Raw genomic sequence first — 20,192 nt, 5'->3', positions numbered from 1 at the left:
AAGATTCCAAGATTTTTTAATGTCATTTCCAGTACACGAGTGTAAAGGAGAACAAAATCATAATTATTCATGATCTGATACAGTACCGAAAAAAAATCAAAAAAGATAAAGAACACAATAGTAATAAAAACACAATAAATATAAATTCATAAGATAGCTTTTATACATTGATTGATTGAATGTCCATAAAGTGATGTTAGGCTGTACATAAGGTGACTGATGGGAAATAATAAAGTAGTGGAGGAGTTAGTGGGTGGAGGTGTTGATCAGTCTTACTGCTTGGGAAAGTAACTGGTTTTGAGTCTGGTGGTAAATACAATTGACCAAAGAAATTCAAATCTATACACATGAAAGTCATCCATTCATAATATCAACATGGAGAGAAACCTAAACTATTTCTCAATACTTCCAATATATACTCAGTGGCCATTTAATTAGGTACCCCTGCTTGTTAATGCAAAGATCTAATCAGCCAATCATGTGGCAAAACTTCAATGCATAAAGGGATGCAGACATGGTCAAGTGGTTCAGTTGTTCAAACCAAACATCAGAATGGGTAGGAAATATGATCAAAGTGACTTTGACCATGGAATGATTATTGCTGCCAGACAAGGTGGTTTGAGTATCTCAGAAACTGCTGATCTCCTTGGATTTTCATGCACAACAGTCTCTAGCCTTTACAGAGAATGGTGTGTAAAACAAAACAAACATCCAATGAGTGGCAGCTCTATAAGCGAAAGTGCCTCAATAATGAGAGGTTCAAATTGACAGGAAGGCAACTGTAAACTCAAGTAACCATTACAATAGTCGTGTACAGAAAAGCATCTCTGAATACACACACATTGAACCATGGGCTACAGTGGCAGACGACTACACCAGGTTTCCTCCTGTACCTAATAAAGTGGCCACTGAATGTATTCTAAATATTGAACTTGAAACAGTAATTCCTGTTTAAATATAAAAGTGATTATCTTACCATGTGTCCCACTTTTGTCCAAAAAATTGCTGAGGTTGAACAAAGTATTTCTAGATGCCAGATACTGAATAAATCTCTGCAAGATATAATATTGTACATAATATAATTATATGTGTATACATATTGAGCAAGAACCCAATGTGATTCCAGATAGTTGATGTAATGTATCTTCTAATTTCTTCATATTCATTTTTTAAATTCAGAATGATACTATTTACTATATTGAGTGTTCCGAAGTGTCTGCATTATTGACTTTGTTTCTTAGCTGTAGAGGCCAAGTCACTGGGAATACTTAAAACAGAGATTATAAAATTCATAATTAGTAAGGACAGCAAGGGTTATGGGGAGAAGGCAGAAGAATGGGGTTGAAAGGGAAAATAAATCAGCCATGATCAAAAGGCAGAGAAGACTTGATGGGATGAATGGCCTAATTCTGTTCCTCAGTCTTATGGCTTCAGTATTTTAATCATCTTTTGAAGCTTATCATACCTTCCATAACAGGATGCTTCATTTTATTTTAATTCTCTATTGAGATTCAAAGGTTACTTTCCTAGTCGATGCGCAAAGCACATTTATGGATTGCTCCTACAATTACTGGAGTTGCATTCTTGGCTGTGACCCAGGAATTAGCTTAAAGTTCTTAAATCACTTCATGACCACTAAATAATTTCAAGAATTTAACCTTGATAATTAGCCCATAATTATGAAAATGCTCTTTTCTTTCACTGAAGACCTAGAGTGGGGAAGAGTGCCAAGAACAAACAACATTATCAGCAAGTTGGAAAGAAGCTTTTTCAGAGTTTCTTTCAGCAATGGCTCCCAGCTGATCTGGTGTGGCAGGAGCCAGTGAGGAGGAAGGCACAAGGTGAAGCAGTCAAGCATGCACCCAGGAGTAAGAGCAAGCTTGAAGGTCTGCACTTAAATTGAGTGAGACTCATAAGTAGAGTCATACAGCAAAGAAGCAAGCCTTCAGCTCACCATGTCCATAATAATGAACCATAACAATACACCCTCTAAATTCCTTAGCTCTTCATCCCAAAATTATGCCATCCAGACACCATTGAGGAGAGGTTCCCCACTATTAATAATATCAAAGTTCTTCATAAATTCAGCTCTTAAAGTCATCTTTCGTAGGTTTTCCTCATAATGGAATCTTCAATGCACGCTCCTGTGCAATAACGCCCATTCTATAGTGTGGTGACCTGAATGGCACAGGGTACATCAGATGTAACAACCACCATGCTCTTACATTCTGCATCTTGTCCAATGAAGGCAAATATGTTATATGCCTTCTTTAACTCTTTATCTTGTTGTGCTGCCATCTTCAGGGAACTTTGACTTGTGCACTAAAGTCCCTTTATTCCTCCATACATTCCTGGACCCTGTATTTCATAGAAACATGTCACATTTTATTTATTTATTTAGATTTAGCATGGAATAGGCCCTTCCAGCCCTTCGAGTCATGCCACCCAGCAATTCTAGCCTACAAACTCCTTAAAGGCTGTGGCAGGAATTGAACACAGGTCACCTGCACTGTAAAGTGTTCTGCTAACCACTATACAATCTCGCCGCCCCAAAGTGTATCACATTGCTCTGATCAGGACAAAATTCCACCCACTTTGAGTATCTTGCCAACTGATCAATATCATCCTCCTATTCCCAAAATTCAAGACCTTAACTTCTAGACAACTCATCTCTTTCCATAACTACCTGAGAATTATGGACAGTATCACCAAAAAGCTCTCCTACTGACACTTCAGCCACTTGTCTAGCTACATTCCCCAAGATCTTATAGGTCTAGCTACATACTGACTCATAAGGTATGCACGTTAAATATTCTATTCTCTCAACAACATAAACACAACAGATTGTACAGATGCTGGAAATCCAGAGCAAAATACACAAAACGCTGCACAAACTCAGCAGGTCAGGCAGCATCTCTGGAGGGGAATACACAGCCAACTGCTTATTCCATTTTCTCTGAATCTTGAACACCAACATTCAAGATTCAAGACTGATTATTGTCATTCAGTACACAAGTGTAAAGGAGTACAAAATGCTGTAAGATGATCCCACTTAATACTGGAGAAGTTGAAATTCCATACAAATATAGTTATTTTACTCTTATAGCATTCTAACTGGTTGCATCACCATCTGGTATAGAGGGGCCACTGCAAAGGATCGGAAACAGCTGCAGAAAGTTGTAAACTCAGTTAGCTCCATCATGGACACTAGCCTACCGACGAGCGAGGACATCTACCAAAGGTGATGCCTCAGAAAGGGTGCACCAATCATTAAGGATCCCTAACATTCAGGACATGTCCTCTATTTATGGCTACCATCAAACAGGTGGTACAGGAGCCTGAAGACATACACTCAACTTTTCAGGAACAGGTTCTTCCTCTCCGCCATCAGATTTCTGAAGGGACAATGATTCCATGAACACTACCTGACCATTTTTTACTACAGAGGTCTGTGCATGGCTGAGGTATTGCGATGCTGCCTTTAGATCGGGGGATGCAACATCTGTGCAATCCATCAGAAAGACAAAATGGGAGTATTCTCAAGAGTATTTACAGCCACTTCTGCAATACCAGGGACATGAGGCACATGTGGCAGGAAATTCAAAGGATTACAGACTACAAATGTACCCTGCATGTCAGTGACCAGAATGCTTCATTCCCTGAGAGGCTGAATGTCTTCTACACACGGTTTAACGCACAGAACAAAGTGCTGGCGAGGAAGGCTCCCCACCCCCACAGGGGAGCAGACACACCATCTGGCTGAAGCTGAAATGAGGAAGACCCTGGCCAGAGTCAACCCACGCAAAGCTGTCAGGTTGGATTCTGAAAGACTGCACAGCCCAGCTAACGGAGGTACTGACGGATATATTCAACATCCCTCTGGAACAGTCCATTGTCCCCTTGGTTTTCAAGGTGGCAATCATCACTCCAGTGCCAAAGAAAGTGACAGTAACCTGCCTAAATGACTATCGTCCAGTGGCATTAACATTAGCCATTATGAAATGCTTTGAGTGGCTGGTCATGGAACACTTTAAAGCCTTTCTCTCAGCTACACTGGACCCTTTCCAGTTCACTTATCACTCCAATCAATTCACTGACGATCCAATAGCCTCTGCCCTCCACCCTGTCCCACCTGGAAAATGGGGTCTTGTGCTAGACTGCTGTTTATGAACCCCAATTCAACACTTAATACCATCATACACCAGGAACTGGTGAGGAAACTGTCCTCGCTGGGTCTTGACACCACTTTCTGAAAATGGATATTGGACTTCTAACAGTAAGGCCAGTCAGTCCGTGTGGGCAGCAATGTCTCTATCCCATTATGCTAAGCACTGGCGCTCCCCGGGGCTATGTGCTCAGCCCACTGCTGTTCACACTGCTGCTGACACGACTGTGTTGCAGAATCCAGCTCAAACTGTAACAAGCAACACACACAAAATGCTGGTGGAATGCAGCAGGCCAGGCAGCATCTATAGGAAAAAGTGCAGTTGACGTTTTGGGTCGAGACCCTTCACCAGGACTAACTGAAAGAAGAGATAGTAAGAGCTTTGAAAGTGGGAGGGGGAGAGGGAAATCCAAAATGATAGGAGAAAACAGGAGGGGAAGGGATGAAGCTAAGAGCTGAGAAATTGATTGGCAAAAGGGATACAAGGCTGGAGAAGGGGAGTATCATAGGACAGAAGGCCTTGAAAGAAAGAAAGGGGTAGGGGAGCAGAAGAGAAAGATGGAGAACAGGCAAGGACTTATTGTGAGAAGGAAAGAGAGAGAAAAATTATTAAAATTAAAATATAGGGGATGGGGTAAGAAGGTGAGGAGGGGCATTAACGGAAGTTAGAGAAATCAATGTTTATGCCATCAGGTTGGAGGCTACCCAGATGGAATACAAGGTGTTGTTCCTCCAACCTGAGTGTGGCTTCATCTCGACAGTAGAGGAGGCCATAAATTGACATAACGGAATGGGAATGGGACGTGGAATTAAAATGTGTGGCCATTGGGAGATCCTGCCTCCTCTGGCAAACAGAGCGTAGGTGTTCAGTGGGTCTCACGCAGGACTGAGTGGAGGGCAGAGGCTATTGGATCGTCAGTGAATTGATTTGAGTGATAAGTGAACTGGAAAGGGTCCAGTGTAGCTGAGAGAAAGGCTTTAAAGTGTTCCATGACCAGCCACTCAAAGCATTTCATAACGGCTGATGTTATTGCCACTGGACGATAGAAGGGCACACCTGGAGCACCAGATACAGTATATCACACCAGCCGACTCACAGGTGAAGTGTCGCCTCACCTGGAAGGACTGTCTGGGGCCCTGACTGGTGGTGAGGGAAGAAGTGTAAGGACAGGTGTAGCACTTGTTCCACTTACAAGGATAAGTGCCAGGAGGGAGATCGGTGGGAAGGGATAGGGGATGAATGGACAAGGGAGTCACGTAGGGAGCGTCCCTGCAGAAAGCAGAAAGTGGGGAGGGGGGGGGGGGGAGAGGGAAAGATGCGCTTGGTGGTGGGATCCCGTTGGAGATGGTGGAAGTTACGGAGAATTATATGTTGGACACGGAGGCTGGTGGGGTGGTAGGTGAGGACAAGAGGAACTCTATCCCTAGTGGGGTGGCAGCAGGATGGGGTGAGAGCAGATGTGCATGAAATGGAAGAGATGCATTTAAGAGCAGAGTTGATGGTGGAGGAAGGGAAGCCCCTTTGTTTAAAAAAGGAAGACATCTCCTTTGTCCTAGAATGAAAAGCCTCATTCTGAGTGCAGATGCGGTGGAGATGGAGGAATTGAGAGAAGGGGATGGCATTTTACAAGTAACAGGGTAGGAAGAGGAATAGTCCAGGTAGCTGTGAGAGTCCATGGGCTTATAGTAAACATCAGTAGATAAACTGTCTCCAGCAAAAGAGACAGAGAGATCAAGGAAGGGGAGGGAGGTGTCAGAAATGGACCAGGTACATTTGAGGGCAGGGTGGAAGTTGGAAGCAAAGTTGATGAAGTCAACCAGCTCAGCATGCGTGCAAGAAGCAGCGCCAATGCAGTCGTGGAGGACGGATACCTGTATAGGCTTGAAACATGGACTGTTCCACATAGCCAACAAAAAGGCAGGCATAGCTGGGACCCATACGGGTGCCCATGGCTACACCTTTAGTTTGAAGAAAGTGGGAGGAGCCAAAGGAGAAATTATTAAGAGTAACTAGACAGACAGTGGTGGTAGAGGTGAACTGGTTGGGTCTGGAATCCAAAAAGAAACGGAGAGCTTTGAGACCTTCTTGGTGGGGGATGGAGGTATATAGAGACTGGACATCCATGGTGAAAATAAGATGATGGGGGCCAGGGAACTTGAAATCACTGAAAAAATCCAGAGCATAAGAAGTGTCACGAACATAGGTGGGAAGGGATTTAACGGGGGGGTGGGGGGGGGAGATAAAACAGTGTTGAGGTATGCAGAAATGAGTTCGGTGGGCAGGAGCAAGCTGAAACAATTGGTCTACCTGGATAGGCAGGTTTGGGGATCTTGGGTAGGAGGTAGAAACGGGAAGTGCGGGGTGTGGGAACTATGAGGTTGGTAGCAGTGGATGGGAGATCCCCAGAGCTGATAAGGTTGGTGATGGTATGGGAGACAATGGCCTGGTGCTCCTTAGTGGGGTCATGTTCAAGGGTAAATAAGAGGAGGTATCAGCGAGTTCTCGCTGTGCCTCGGCAAGGTAGTGGTCAGTACGCCAGACTACTACAGCGCGCCCCCCCCCCCCCTTATCAATGGGTTTTATGGTAAGGTTAGGACTGGTGCGGAGGGAGTGGAGAGCAGAGTGTTCGGAAAGAGTGAGGTTGGAATTGGAACAAAGTGTGGTGAAGTCGAGACAGTTGATGTTCCATCGGCAGTTAGCAATAAAAAGACGCAGAGCAGGCAGAAGACCAGAGAGGGGTGTCCACGAAAAGGGGGCACCCTCTTTGACCTTCTACCACCAGGCAGAAGACTCCGATGCATAAAAACAAGAATAGTCAAGATGGGGAACAGTTTCTTCCCTTGGGCCATTAGACCCCTGAACTCCTAGCCACCTCGTATTCGAAGTGTCACTGGTTAATCTGTTCTGTACCTTGTAATATTTAATATTAATGCACTTTAGTTTGTTATTTATGCATGATTCATCTGCAGATTTTATCCTTACCTTCATAAGTTATCGTATGTTATATGTACTACTGTGCTTTACACCCTGCTTCAGAGAAACCCTGTCTCATTTCTACATACATTATATGGTTATATATGCTATATACATGTATATAAATAAATGACAATAAATTTGACTTGACTGTATTGCTGCCACAAAACAACACATTTCACGAGATATTCTGATTCAGATCGTACCTGCTCCTCTATACACTGCCACCTTTAAGGAGATCTGTAGTATACCAGCAAAGAGGCTGCCCATTGTGTTTCTGAGCTCCACCCAAATGGCCCAATTTGTAGGACCTTCTCTCTGATTGCTGCTCTGAGACATTGGGATCAACAACAAAGCCATTATTTATTGCCCATTACCAATTTTTCTCAAGAAAACAATGGTGAGCCACTTTCTTGAACAGTTGCAGCCCTACTTGTGGAAGTACAATGTTGCTAGAGAGGAAGTTTTATAATTTAGATCCAGCAATGAAGAGCGACTGCTTCTTCATTTGTCACCCTTCCCACCCATAATCTCTGAATATTGTTTCCAATGGGAACCAGTGTTCAGTTCACTACTTCATGACAGCCAGGATCTCCCACCTGAGCCTGTTCTGCCTGCCTGCAGTTGACTCGATCGGCCAAATGGCCTAATTCTGCTCCCGGTTCTTATGGCCTTATGGACCCATCTGTGTCTTCTCGCTGCTACCATCGAGCTGGTGATGCAGGAGTCTTGAGTCCATGCCATTAGGTTCAAGAGCAGTTGTTGCCCTGCCACATCGGACTCCTGGATCAGCTTCACTCGCCTCAGAGCCCAACTGATTCTGCAGCTGTGGCCTGTGGCCATTCAGGCTCCTGAACCAGCTGCACTTGCCTCAGCGCTAAACTGGCTTCAAGGCTGTGGACTCACTTTCAGCGACTGCGATTTTGGTCTATATAGTACTTGTTTACTTTTTAATTGTTTGAACAATTTGCTCTTTTTTCACACATGTTTGATTGTCTTTGCTATATGGGTTTTTGGTGGATTCTATTGTGTTTCTTTGTTTTGTGGCTGCCTGCAAGAAGATGAATCTCAAGGTTGCTTATTCTATTCATACTTTGATAATAAATCTACTTAGAAATTACTCAGTTCTCAGTGGCATTAAATTAATTTAACTGTACCTCATTGCCATGGACCATCAAATGATGCGTGGTAACCAAAGCCTTAAATACTACTACCCAGCTACTGTTTGTTGCTCGCTCGAATAGAGTGTCAGCCATCTGAGGTATGTTAACGTTGGTCTCATTCGTAGCTTGTATAAGATCTGAAAAGCAAAGAGATGAAATTCAGATATATCCAGCAAAACGAACTTTCTGAATTAGATTTTGCAACTTAAAACATAGTGAGTAGTTTATTGTGTGAAAAACACTGGAGTACAAGGTAAGAATTTGAAAACACAACATAAAGAAACACGTTTATAACCTTATTTCTATAATATACAAATTTAAAATAAAATCACCCTCTCTCATCTCTCTCCTTTCCCCATAATGCAGGTGGGTATATCTAGAGGCTGTGGGAAACAGTAAAATTAGAAGCTCCCTCATTTCATTGTGAGTTAAGGGAGAAGATGCAGAGGAGATTTATCAAGATGTTGCCTGGACTAGAGAGCAAATCTTTTGAGGACAGATTGAGCAAGCTAGGGCTTTTTTCTTTGGAGCAAAGGAGGAGAGATGTGAATTAATAGAGATGTACAAGATGAAAAGAGGTATGATTGAGTGGACAGCCAGAGACTTTTCCCCAGAGTGAAAATGGCTAATATGAGGGAGCATAATTTTAAGGTGATTAGTGGAAAGTATCAGGGCGATGTCTGAGGCAAGTTCTTTACGAAGAGTGGTGAGTGCATGGAATGCATTGCCAGTGGTGGTAGCAGAGACAAATACATCAGAGGCATTTAAAAAATCTTACATGGGCATATGGATAATAGAAAAATGGAGGACTATGCAGGAGAGAAGGGTGAAATTGATTTTAAAGCTGGTTAAAACGTCAGCACAACATTGTGGGCTGAAGGGCCTGAAGAGGGATTGTGGGATCCACAGCCATAGATCACTCAAAGTTGTCGCACAAGTTAGTAAGGTTGCTGCGAAGGCCAAATGGTGTGTTGGTCTTCATTAGTCAGGGGATTGAGTTCAAGAGCCATGAAATAATGTTACAACTCTATAAAACCCTGGTTAGACCACACTTAGAACATTGTGATCAATTCTGGTCACCTCATTGTAGAAAGGATGTGGAAGGTTCAGAGAGGTGCAGAGGAGATTTAATAGGATACTCTCTGGCCTAGATAGCATATCTTTTGAAGATAGGTTGAGTGAGCTTGGGGATTTTGCTTTGGAGTAAAGGAGGATGAGATGTAACTTGAAAGAGTTGGACAAGATGATTTGTTTTTAAAAATGTATTCATTTACAGGATGTGGGTTTTGCTAGCTAAGCCAGCATTTATTGCTCATCCCTAGTTCCCCTTGAGAAGGTGGTGACAAGCTGCCTTCATGAACCACTGCAGTCCCTGAGATGCAGGTACACCCACAGTGCTGTAAGGGAGGGAATTCCCAGCGACAATGAAGGAATTGCGACATGTTTCCAAGTCAGGATGAGCGACATGGAGGGGAATTTCCAACTGGTGGTGTTCCCAGGTATCTGCTGTTCTCATCCTTAGGAACTCTGGTGTGTTGTTGCAGTGCATCTTGTAGATAGTACACACTGCTGCAACTGTTCATTGATGGTGGAGGCACTGGATGTTTATGGAAGGGGTACCAATCAACTGGGTTGCCTTGTACTGGATTGTGTCAAGCTTCTTGAGTGTTGATGGAGCCACACTCATCCAGACAAGTGGCAAGTATTCCATTACACTCCTGACCTGAGCCTTGTAGATGGTGGACAGGCTTTGGGGAGTAAGGAGGTGAGTTACACGCCGCAGGATTCCCAGCCTTTGACCTGCTCTGGTAGCCACTGTTTTTAAATGGCTGGACCAGTTCAGTTTCCTGTCAATAGTAACCCCCAGGATGTTGATAGTGGGGGATTCAGTGATGGTGATGCCACTGAATGTCAAGGGACAATGGCTAGAGATGGTCATTGCCTGGCACTTGCGTGGCTCAAGTGTTACTTGCCACTTGAGAGGCATAGATAAACTGGCTAGCCAGAGACTTTTACTCTGGGCAAAAATGGCTAATACAAGAGGGTATAATTTGAAGGTAACTGGAGGAAAGTATGGAGGAGGGTATCAGAGTTAAGTTCTTAACACAGAGAGTGGTAAAAGCATGAAATGCCCTGCCAGGGATGATGGCAGAGGCAGATAGATTAGGGACATTTAAGAAACACTCAGATGGATCCATGGATGATAGAAAAATGAAGGGCTATGTAGAATGAAAGGGTTAAACTGATCTTGGAGTTGGTTAAAGGTCAGCATAACATTGTGGGCCAAAGGGCCTGTACTGCGCTGCAAACGTCCCTCTATTCTGAGGCCTCACACTCAAAATCAACAACACCACTGCAGACTTCAGGAAGAATAAGTCATAATATAGTCGGTCCTCCTTATCCACGGATTCCGCATGCACGGATTCAACCAACTGCGGATCGGGAAAACACGGAAGTTCTCTCTCCAGCACTCATTGCTTGAGCATTGTTCGCCTCGTGCCTCGTGTGCACTTTTTTTCTTGTCATTATTCCCTAGACAATACAGTATAACAACTACTAACATAGCATTTACATTGTATTAGGTATTATAAGTAATCTGGAGATGATTTAAAGTATACGGGAGGATGTGAGTAGGTTATATGCAAATACTACGCCATTTTATACAAGGGACATGAGCGTCTGTGTTTTTTGGTATACGCGGGGGGTTCCGGAACCAATCCCCCACGGATAAGGAGGGCTGACTGTATACATCAGTCCTTATTGAGGGGTCAGTGGAATAAAGCAGCTTTAGGTTCCTGGCATCGACATCTCAGAGGATCTGTGTTGGGCAAAACATACTAATAGATTCATAAAGGAGCCATGCCACTGGCTCAATTTCATTCAGATATTTTTCACCCCGAGGGTTGTCAGAATATGGAACAGATTGAACGAGTCTTTGAGGCAGGCACTCTCACTTTTTAGTACCTATAAGTCACCATAAATCACCTTGAGATTCATTTTTTTGCAGGCATACAAAGTAGAACAAACATACAACAGAATAATGAAAACTGCACATAAAGAATGACAAAGAACCAATGTGCAAAAGATAAACTGTGCAAATACAAAAATAAAAATAAATTTAAAAAGTAAATAAATAACACTGAGAACATGAGGTGTAGAATCCTTAAAAGTGAGTCAATAGCTTGTGGAATCAGTTTAGAGTTGAGGTGATGCTCGTTCAAGCGCCTGATGGTTGAGGGGTAATAACTGTTCTGGAACCTGGTGGTGTGGGACCTAAGATGACTGGACCTCCTTCCCAACAGCAGCTGCAAGAAGAGTATGGTCTGGATGGCAGGGCCCTTGATGATGGATATGGACAAATCCTTGGAATTAAAAAAAAATTATTTCCAAGTTACTCACTGATTTTGTAGGAGCAACCAATAAACTTCTTAATTTACCAATTCAACAGATTCGCAAAACTCTGAGGAAACCTGCTGATTTTTATCTAATATGACCCAAATGCAACTCCAGCCTCACGCCAATATCAATGACTGAAGACAATGACTTCCAAGGCAGCTATTCAGCATCATTCCCAGTGTTGCTTCAAACCACAGACAACCATTCTTATAAACAAGAAATCTAATTCTGCTGATATGGACACAAAATTCACTACAAAATACCTATACAACCACCCATATTCCCAATGTCAAATATTCTAATAAAATCTCTGAAGGCTCATTGCCAAAAAAATGTAACAGAATTAACATCTTCTGTTAATTTGAACAGAATTAACCTGAATTAACCAAAATTAACCAGAATTCATCCTTTAAAATGAACATTACAGAAGTCAATGCACTAAACAACCTATTAAATTATTTCCTTTGAAAATTTGTAACTTAATTACAAAATTATCTTTGATTCCAATACTTAATTGGAACAATTTTAACTTTTGAAGGTGGCTAAGTTTAAAAAGTGTGATGCTCTTTTCAGGTTCATGCCTACCGCAGCGATCAGCACAAGTTCTTTAAAATTTGGTTATTTAGACAGGCTATTAGTGCACTTAAGCAATACTTTGAAACTGTTACTAATTAGTTGGGAGCAAGGCAGTAAGTAACATTAGAAGCAGCATAGTCTAAAATGTGACAAGAGACATTCACCAGGGATGTGCAGGGGCCTCAGACTTATGCCACGTAAATGTTTGAATTACAATTAATAAATCAGTTTGCAGACTACTTTGATGTATTTATTTATTTATTGAAAGAGCGCAGAATAGGCCATTCAAGCCACACCACCCTCCAGGCAACCCTCAACAACGCCGATTTAACACTAACCTAGTCGCAGGACAAATTACAATCACCAATTAACCTATCATTAGACTGTGGGAGGAAACTGGAGGACCCAGAGGAAACCCACACATTCCATGGGGAGGATGTACAAAGATTCCTTACAGAGGATGCCAGAATTTAACTCTGAACTCCGACGCCTCGAGCTGAAACAGTGTTGCGCTAACCACTACACTACCGTGGCACCTGTTAGCAATTAGGAGGAATTTCTAGCGGTTCATATGGGAACAGGAAGTTTCTCATAAGCACTTTGTAGATTTCATTTGGCAAATTAAATCATTTCACCTGAATCATGAAACAAATACTTTATAGAATCCTGCTGTAAAGGAAATGTGCAAAAGATTTGGGTAACTAGATATAATCATTAGCAGCTCATATACAGAGACCATCAGAATCAGCATCCATGGATCAGTCAGGCCATTTTGCCCATCAAATCTACCTTTACACTCATCCCTAAAACTAGCTTCCATTAAAGTATATATCCAAATCTACTCATTCCATTTTGGGAAAAGGTGCGACATACAAGAACTTTCTATCCAAAAAGATTCGTCTCACATCTGACTTTCATACAAAAAATGTAAAGTGTCCAATAAATTCTAAGGCTGCTTATCAAGAGCCTTCACGCCAATGGAAGTTACATCTACTCTAGCAAAATCCTACATGAAACAGAGTACATCTAGCCCCCATTAATGTCTTCTCTGGTCCAAGAACAGTCTAATTTTCTTTGCTGTCTATACTACTTGTGTTGATATCACACAAACCTCTGGATTCTGCCCTTGGCTTTAACAACTTACCTCAACAGCTAGTGGCTGGAATTATTTAGATGTAAGCCTAACCAGTAATTTAAGTTGAAAAGTTTTTTTTTTATTATTTAGTATAGAACAGGCCTTTCCCGTACAATTAGCTGCGCTGTCCAGTAACCTACCTATTTAACACTAGCCTAATCACAGGACAATTTACAATGACCAATTAACCTACTAACCGGCATGTCTTTGGACCGTTGGAGGAAACCCACATGGTGACATGGAAAACATACTATCTCCTTGCAGATGGTGCTGGAATTGAACTCCAAACTCTGGTGTCCATAACTGTAATAGTGTTGCAATAACCACTGTGCTACCACGGCATCCTTGCATTTGTACTGCATGTTTCTAAGCATCCAAATAATTTTGATTTCTAATTGAGTTTAATTGATCCAGCAACTTTCAAAAATTTCCTTACATACTTGCCCTGCACCCTTAAGTGCAGAAGAGACAAAACAACAGTCTTAAACTGCACCCTCTTTCCCAAACTACAAAGGAACTTGCATTATCTGATCTTCGATAGTAGGTTTCCCTTGCTCCAATACTACTTCATGCATGGGTAGCCAGCTTGCTGTGATAAACCCATCAACTAATTAATTTATAGAAAATTTTGCATTAGATTTCGCAAGATACTAAATAAAAAGATCTGCATTCACAAAAAGATGTGGCATAAAAGGAAAGCACCAATTCCCTTTATGTGGAACAACCTGGGCAAAGGGTGAAACAGTTCTCTCAATCCAGCAAAGGCAACATCTGCTCATGACAGCAGAAGAAAATTGCAGTCAATTGTCAGAATCAGAATCCAGTTTAATAGCACTGGCATATGATGTGAAATCTGTTGGATTCTGGTTAATCGGGACACATCAGGACCAGTACATTTTGGCCCAATTAAGCAGCTATCTTAAGCAGCCAAAATTTCATGGAAATAGTTAAAAAGGTATATTAAAAAAAGACAAATTGAGTAACAAATTATTTAAATGAAATACAGAACCAATTAGAACACTGCCAATATTACTGCAATACTATAAAACTGTATATTAGTTCATAGTACTTATCAATGGAGGAACTCATCCACGTCACATTCTTTTGACTGTAAATGAACAAAATCATTGCAAACAACTAGTGCGGATAATGGACTGCCTTCATACAATGCTGTTGACAATTGCATCCACCAAATCTTCATTTCCATTGTAGCACTGAAGATGATTGTCAACACCTTCAAATCCTTCAGTTTCTAACTTAAAGCAGAAAAATAATTTCATTTTTACTCCCAACTGTTTCTGGCATCTCTAAGCCTGAATGCTTGAAACTGCAATGAGTAAAACAGTTCTGAATTGGCTAACTGTTTATTTCTTGCCAACTATCAGTGACAAAGAAATCACTAATTTTTTTAAAAACACAAATGCACGCAACTGACAATATTTAGAAGCTGTTCACTCAAAACATAGCGTTGTGTCTAACAGCCACGCAAGTGCACACAACTGAAGCTAGCTGGAAAATGTTCTGCAATGGTCTCCTGCCCCAATTAAGTAGCATAGCAGCCTAAATAAACAAAGGGAATCTTGAACAAGAGAGAATCCGCAGATGCTGGAAATTCGAGCAACACACATACAAAATGCTGGAGGAACTCAGCAGGCCAGGCAGCATCTGTGGGAAAAAGTATCGTCAACATTTCGGGCTGAGAACCTTCGGCAGGACCTCTGAGTTCCTCCGGCACTTTGTATGTGTTGAAAGGGAATCTCAGCTATTTTTCCATTTCATTCTTGTTCTTTAGGAGTTTTCCCAAATAAGCAGCTGCCTTGATTAACCAATAGTTCAATTAACTGTGCACTATGATTTTATATATGCCTACTACCTTTTATGTACTAACAATTGATAATGGTTAATACACTTAAATTTGTGAGCTGGAATGTAAAGGGATTGAATCATCCTGTTAAAAGAAGGAAGGTCTTCTCCCATATTAAGCAACTCAAAGCTGACATTGCTTTCTTTCAAGAAACTCATATTCGTAGTTTTGATCATTCTCGGCTTTTGTCAAAGTGGGCGGGTCAGCATTTTCATTCATCCTTTGCCGCCAAAGCTAGGGGGGTTTCCACCCTTATTAATTCAAATATTCCTTTTGAACTCCATAATAAGATATCTGACACAAATGGCTGTTTTATTATCGTTTCTGGTCAATTATATAATACTAAAGTTGTACTAGTAAACCTGTATGCTCCCAATTTTGATGATGTTAATTTTTTTGAACATTTTTTCTCCTCACTACCAGATTTAAATTCATATTCTCTTATACTGGGTGGCGACTTTAATTGTTGGTTAGATCCCAATTTGGATTGATCATCCTCTGTTACTAGATCACCTACTAAATCTGCTTTAGCTATTCACTCTTTTCTTTCTAATTATGGTATCTCTGATATATGGCGTTTCCTTCATCCTACTGAGAGAGATTATTCCTTTTTTTCACATGTTCACCATACCTTTACTAGAATTGACTATTTTTTAATTGATAATCAACTTATTTCATTTGTCCATTCTTGTGATTATCAGAGTATACTGATTTTTGATCATGCTCCAATTACTTTGTCTCTAAATTTTCCTGGTCTCCCTCAGAGGAATAAACATTGGCATTTTAACCCGACTTTATTAATGGACGATGATTTTCTAAAATTTATTAAGGATCAGATAACTTTTTATTTTAACACTAATACATCATCTGAAATGTCATCCCAGATTGTCTGGGATGCCATGAAAGCATATTTGAGGGGTCAAATAATCTCATATACAGCAAATCTTAATAGAAAGTCCCATATAGATCGATTAGACCTAATTAATCAGATTAAGGAATTAGATCAATTGTATGCTCAAACTAATAACCCTGAATTATATAAGAAGCGTGTAGAACTTCAAACTAAATTTGACCTTCTTTCTACTCAACCTGTTGAACGCCAACTTCTTGAAAGTAAGAGTCGCTTTTATATTCACGGTGACAAATCTGGTAAATTTCTAGTTAATCAGTTGAGACGTTCTAAAGCTAAACAACATATCACAAAGATCCGGAAGGAGAACGGGGATATTACATCGCATCACTTAGAAATCAATGACGTATTTAAAAATTTTTACTCTTGGCTTTATTCCTCTGAATCTCTGAATGAGAATATTTCTGTTGATCTTTTCTTAAATAATCTGAATATTCCTTCGCTTTCATCCGATTTTAAAGCAAAACTTAATGAGCCTACATCATCAGAAGAAATATCTTTTGCAATTTCTGCACTGTCTTCAGGCAAATCACCTGGACCTGATGGGTTCCCCGTAGAATTTTATAAATCATTCTCTTCACTCCTTTCTCCTCAGTTACTCTCAGTACTATCTGACTCGTTTAACTATGGTAAATTGCCACCCTCATTTAATGAGGCATGTATTATTCTTTTATTAAAAAAGGGTAAAGACCCAACAGAGGGTTCCTCGTACAGGCCGATCTCTTTGCTTAATGTTGATGTTAAAATCTTGGCCAAAGTCTTGGCTCATAGATTAGAAACTGTTATTCCTTCTATTATTTCTGATGATCAAACTGGTTTTATTAAAAACCATCTTCCTTTTTTTAAACATAGGGCGTTTATTTAATATTTTATATTCACCTTCAACTGGGATTCCTGAATGCATTATTTCTCTCGATGCGGAGAAAGCATTTGATCGTATAAAGTGGAACTACCTCTTTGCTGCTTTAGAAAAATTTGACTTTGGTCAAAGTTTTATCTCTTGGATCAAATTGCTGTATCTATGTCCTACCGCCTCTGTTTTGACTAATTCTCAGCAATCCCAGTTATTTAACCTCAAACGTGGCACCCGTCAAGGTTGCCCTTTAAGTCCCTTTCTTTTTGATTTGACTGTAGAACCTCTGGCGATAGCATTCTGAAGCTGTCCTGATTTGACTGGGATTTGGAGGGGGGGTGTTGAGCATAAAGTTTCTCTTTATGCTAATGATCTATTACTTTTTCTTTCAAATCCGTCCACATCCTTACCTCCAATGTTTTCACTTTTTGATCAATTTAGCCAGTTTTCTGGCTATAAACTTAATTTACATAAGAGTGAACTTTCCCCAATTAATAAAGAAGCACAAGTATTAGCATTTCGTGACCTCCCCTTTAAAGTAGTTCATAATCAATTTACTTACCTTGGGATTACAGTTACAAGGAAGTTTAAAGATCTTTTTCGTGAAAATTTTGCCAATCTTTTATACACTACAAAACAGAGTCTGTCACAATGGTCACCTCTATCTATATCCTTGGTAGGTCGTATTAATGTTGTTAAAATGTATGTTCTCCCTAAATTTTTATATTTACTTCACTCTATCCCAATTTTTATTTCTAAAACCTTTTTTGATTCCTTAGACTCTATTATTTTGTCCTATCTGTGGAAGAATAAGTATTCTAGAATTAATAAAGTTTATCTTCAAAAATCTAAAAAAGAGGGTGGCATGGCCTTACCTAATTTTCATTTATGCTACTTCTGGGCAGCTAACATACGTTGCACTACCTTCTGGTTTTTTTTTCGTAGTCAATCTGAGTGCCCTAATTGGGTAACAATGGAGCTGAATTCCACTAAAGATCTATCTATTTCTGCACTTCTTGGTTCTGTACTACCTAGTAGTTTGTCGAGACTAATTGTTAATCCTCTTGTTAGACATACTTTGCGAATATGGGCCCAGTTTAGGAAATTTTATGGTTTTTCCCTTTCTAGTCCTATCTTACATAATCATCTTTTTTTACCTACTATGTATGACTCAACATTCTATGATTGGTATAGGAAGGGCTTTAGAAATTTCGAAGATCTTTTTATCGATAATCGCTTCGCATCTTTTCAACAGCTCTCTGCTAAGTTCAATCTGCCCAATGCCCATTTTTTTTAAGATGTCTCCAAATCAGACATTTTATCAATACTTTAATTTCTAACTTTGCTGAAATGCCCGAGAAAAATGCTATGGATTTCTTTCTTTCTATTAATCCACTGGGTAAAGGTTTAATATCATTCATTCGTGATAAATTAGTATCTTTACGGCGTGCCCCTGTGGATAAAATTAGAATGGCTTGGGAGCATGATTTAAATATCTCTTTATCTGATGAGATTTGGGACTCGATTCTCAAATCGGTTAGATAGATAGATAGATAGATAGATACTTTATTCATCCCCGTGGGGAAATTCAACTTTTTTCCAATGTCCCATACACTTGTTGTAGCAAAACTAACCACATACAATACATAACTCAGCAAAAAAATATGATATGCATCCAAATCACTATCTCAAAAAGCACTAATAATAGCTTTTAAAAAGTTCTTAAGTCCTGGCGGTAGAATTGTAAAGCCTAATGGCATTGGGGAGTATTGACCTCTTCATCCTGTCTGAGGAGCATTGCATCGACAGTAACCTGTCGCTGAAACTGCTTCTCTGTCTCTGGATGGTGCTATGTAGAGGATGTTCAGAGTTTTCCATAATTGACCGTAGCCTACTCAGCGCCCTTCGCTCAGCAACCGATGTTAAACTCTCCAGTACTTTGCCCACGACAGAGCCCGCCTTCTTTACCAGCTTATTAAGACGTGAGGCATCCCTCTTCTTAATGCTTCCTCCCCAACACGCCACCACAAAGAAGAGGGCGCTCTCCACAACTGACCTATAGAACATCTTCAGCATCTCACTACAGACATTGAATGACGCCAACCTTCTAAGGAAGTACAGTCGACTCTGTGCCTTCCTGCACAAGGCATCTGTTAATTCAACCTCTCTTTGTGCTGGCCATTGCCTTTTACAGTTTAAGATTGTTCATAGAGCCCATATGTCCAAATCTAAATTATCTCGATTTTACCCTAATATTAGTCTCCTTTGTGATAAATGCAAAAGTGGCGAGGCTTCTCTTATTCATACGTACTGGACCTGTCCTAGCTTAGAGAAATTTTGGAAAGATGTTTTTATAACTTTATCCTGTATTCTGAATCACCACTTAGAACCTAACCCTTTAATTGCTCTGTTTGGTTTCTTGGGTGAGACAGATATACGCTTGAGTTCAACTAAATGTCGAATATTATCTTTTGCTTCTCTCCTGGCTAGACATCTAATCCTCCTTAGATGGAGAGATGTTGCCCCACCCACACATGCTCAATGGCTTAACGATACCATGTCCTGCTTAGACCTTGAAAAAATCCATTATTCAATTCTTAATTCAGATATAAAGTTTCATAAGGTCTGGGGACCTTTTATTGAGTATTTTCATAATTTTCCTCTTAATTAAGTTTTTTTTTCAGTCCCTTGCTTTTAGCTCTTTTTTTTTGGTAGTAGGCATTATTATCTTCTGTTTTCAAGTGTATTTACAGTTTTGGGGGTTTGAATGTCCTGATTTATATTCTCTACATTTTGTCTTGGTTGGTCTGGAGTTTTTTTTGTTGTGGGGCTTGGGGAGGATACTAACTTTACATGACTTCAATTTGGGTGCTTTCTCAATTATCTTTTTTTGTATATATTACTATTGTATGTTTATCTTGCACTGTACTAATTTTCTACTTTGTTTTGGGGGATTTTTTATTTGTAGTGTTGTAGAAAATGCATTAAAAAAATCAATTATAAAAAAAACTGTGCACTACATTTAAAATTAAATTAAATATGTAGTGCAAAAAGAGAGCAAAACAAACAGTGAGGTAGTGTCTATGAGTTCATTATCCATTCAGAAATATGATGGCAGAAGGGAAGCAGCTGTTCCTCAAACGTTCACTGTGTGTC

At 40.3% G+C, this 20,192-nt stretch overlaps 1 protein-coding gene across 15 annotated transcripts in view; it reads right to left on the bottom strand.

Annotated features, from left to right (window-relative positions):
- The window catches only part of LOC140733005 (clathrin coat assembly protein AP180-like), a 180,543-nt gene that overhangs the window by 137,025 nt on the left and 23,326 nt on the right, over positions 1 to 20,192 (bottom strand). For 14 of the 15 annotated variants that reach the window (XM_073055753.1, XM_073055754.1, XM_073055752.1 and 11 more), the window contains 2 exons: positions 8,297 to 8,439; positions 977 to 1,052 (listed from right to left, as the gene is read on the bottom strand). In XM_073055753.1, the coding sequence (XP_072911854.1) occupies positions 977 to 1,052; positions 8,297 to 8,439 (219 nt within the window). The remainder of the gene's footprint in view (positions 1 to 976; positions 1,053 to 8,296; positions 8,440 to 20,192) is intronic. The other variant, XM_073055763.1, reaches the window with a different exon arrangement.

This window comes from Hemitrygon akajei, chromosome 9 (genome assembly GCF_048418815.1).
Source record: "Hemitrygon akajei chromosome 9, sHemAka1.3, whole genome shotgun sequence".
Classification (NCBI taxonomy): Eukaryota; Metazoa; Chordata; class Chondrichthyes; order Myliobatiformes; family Dasyatidae; genus Hemitrygon; species Hemitrygon akajei.
This window is presented reverse-complemented; position numbering and strand designations above follow the sequence as displayed.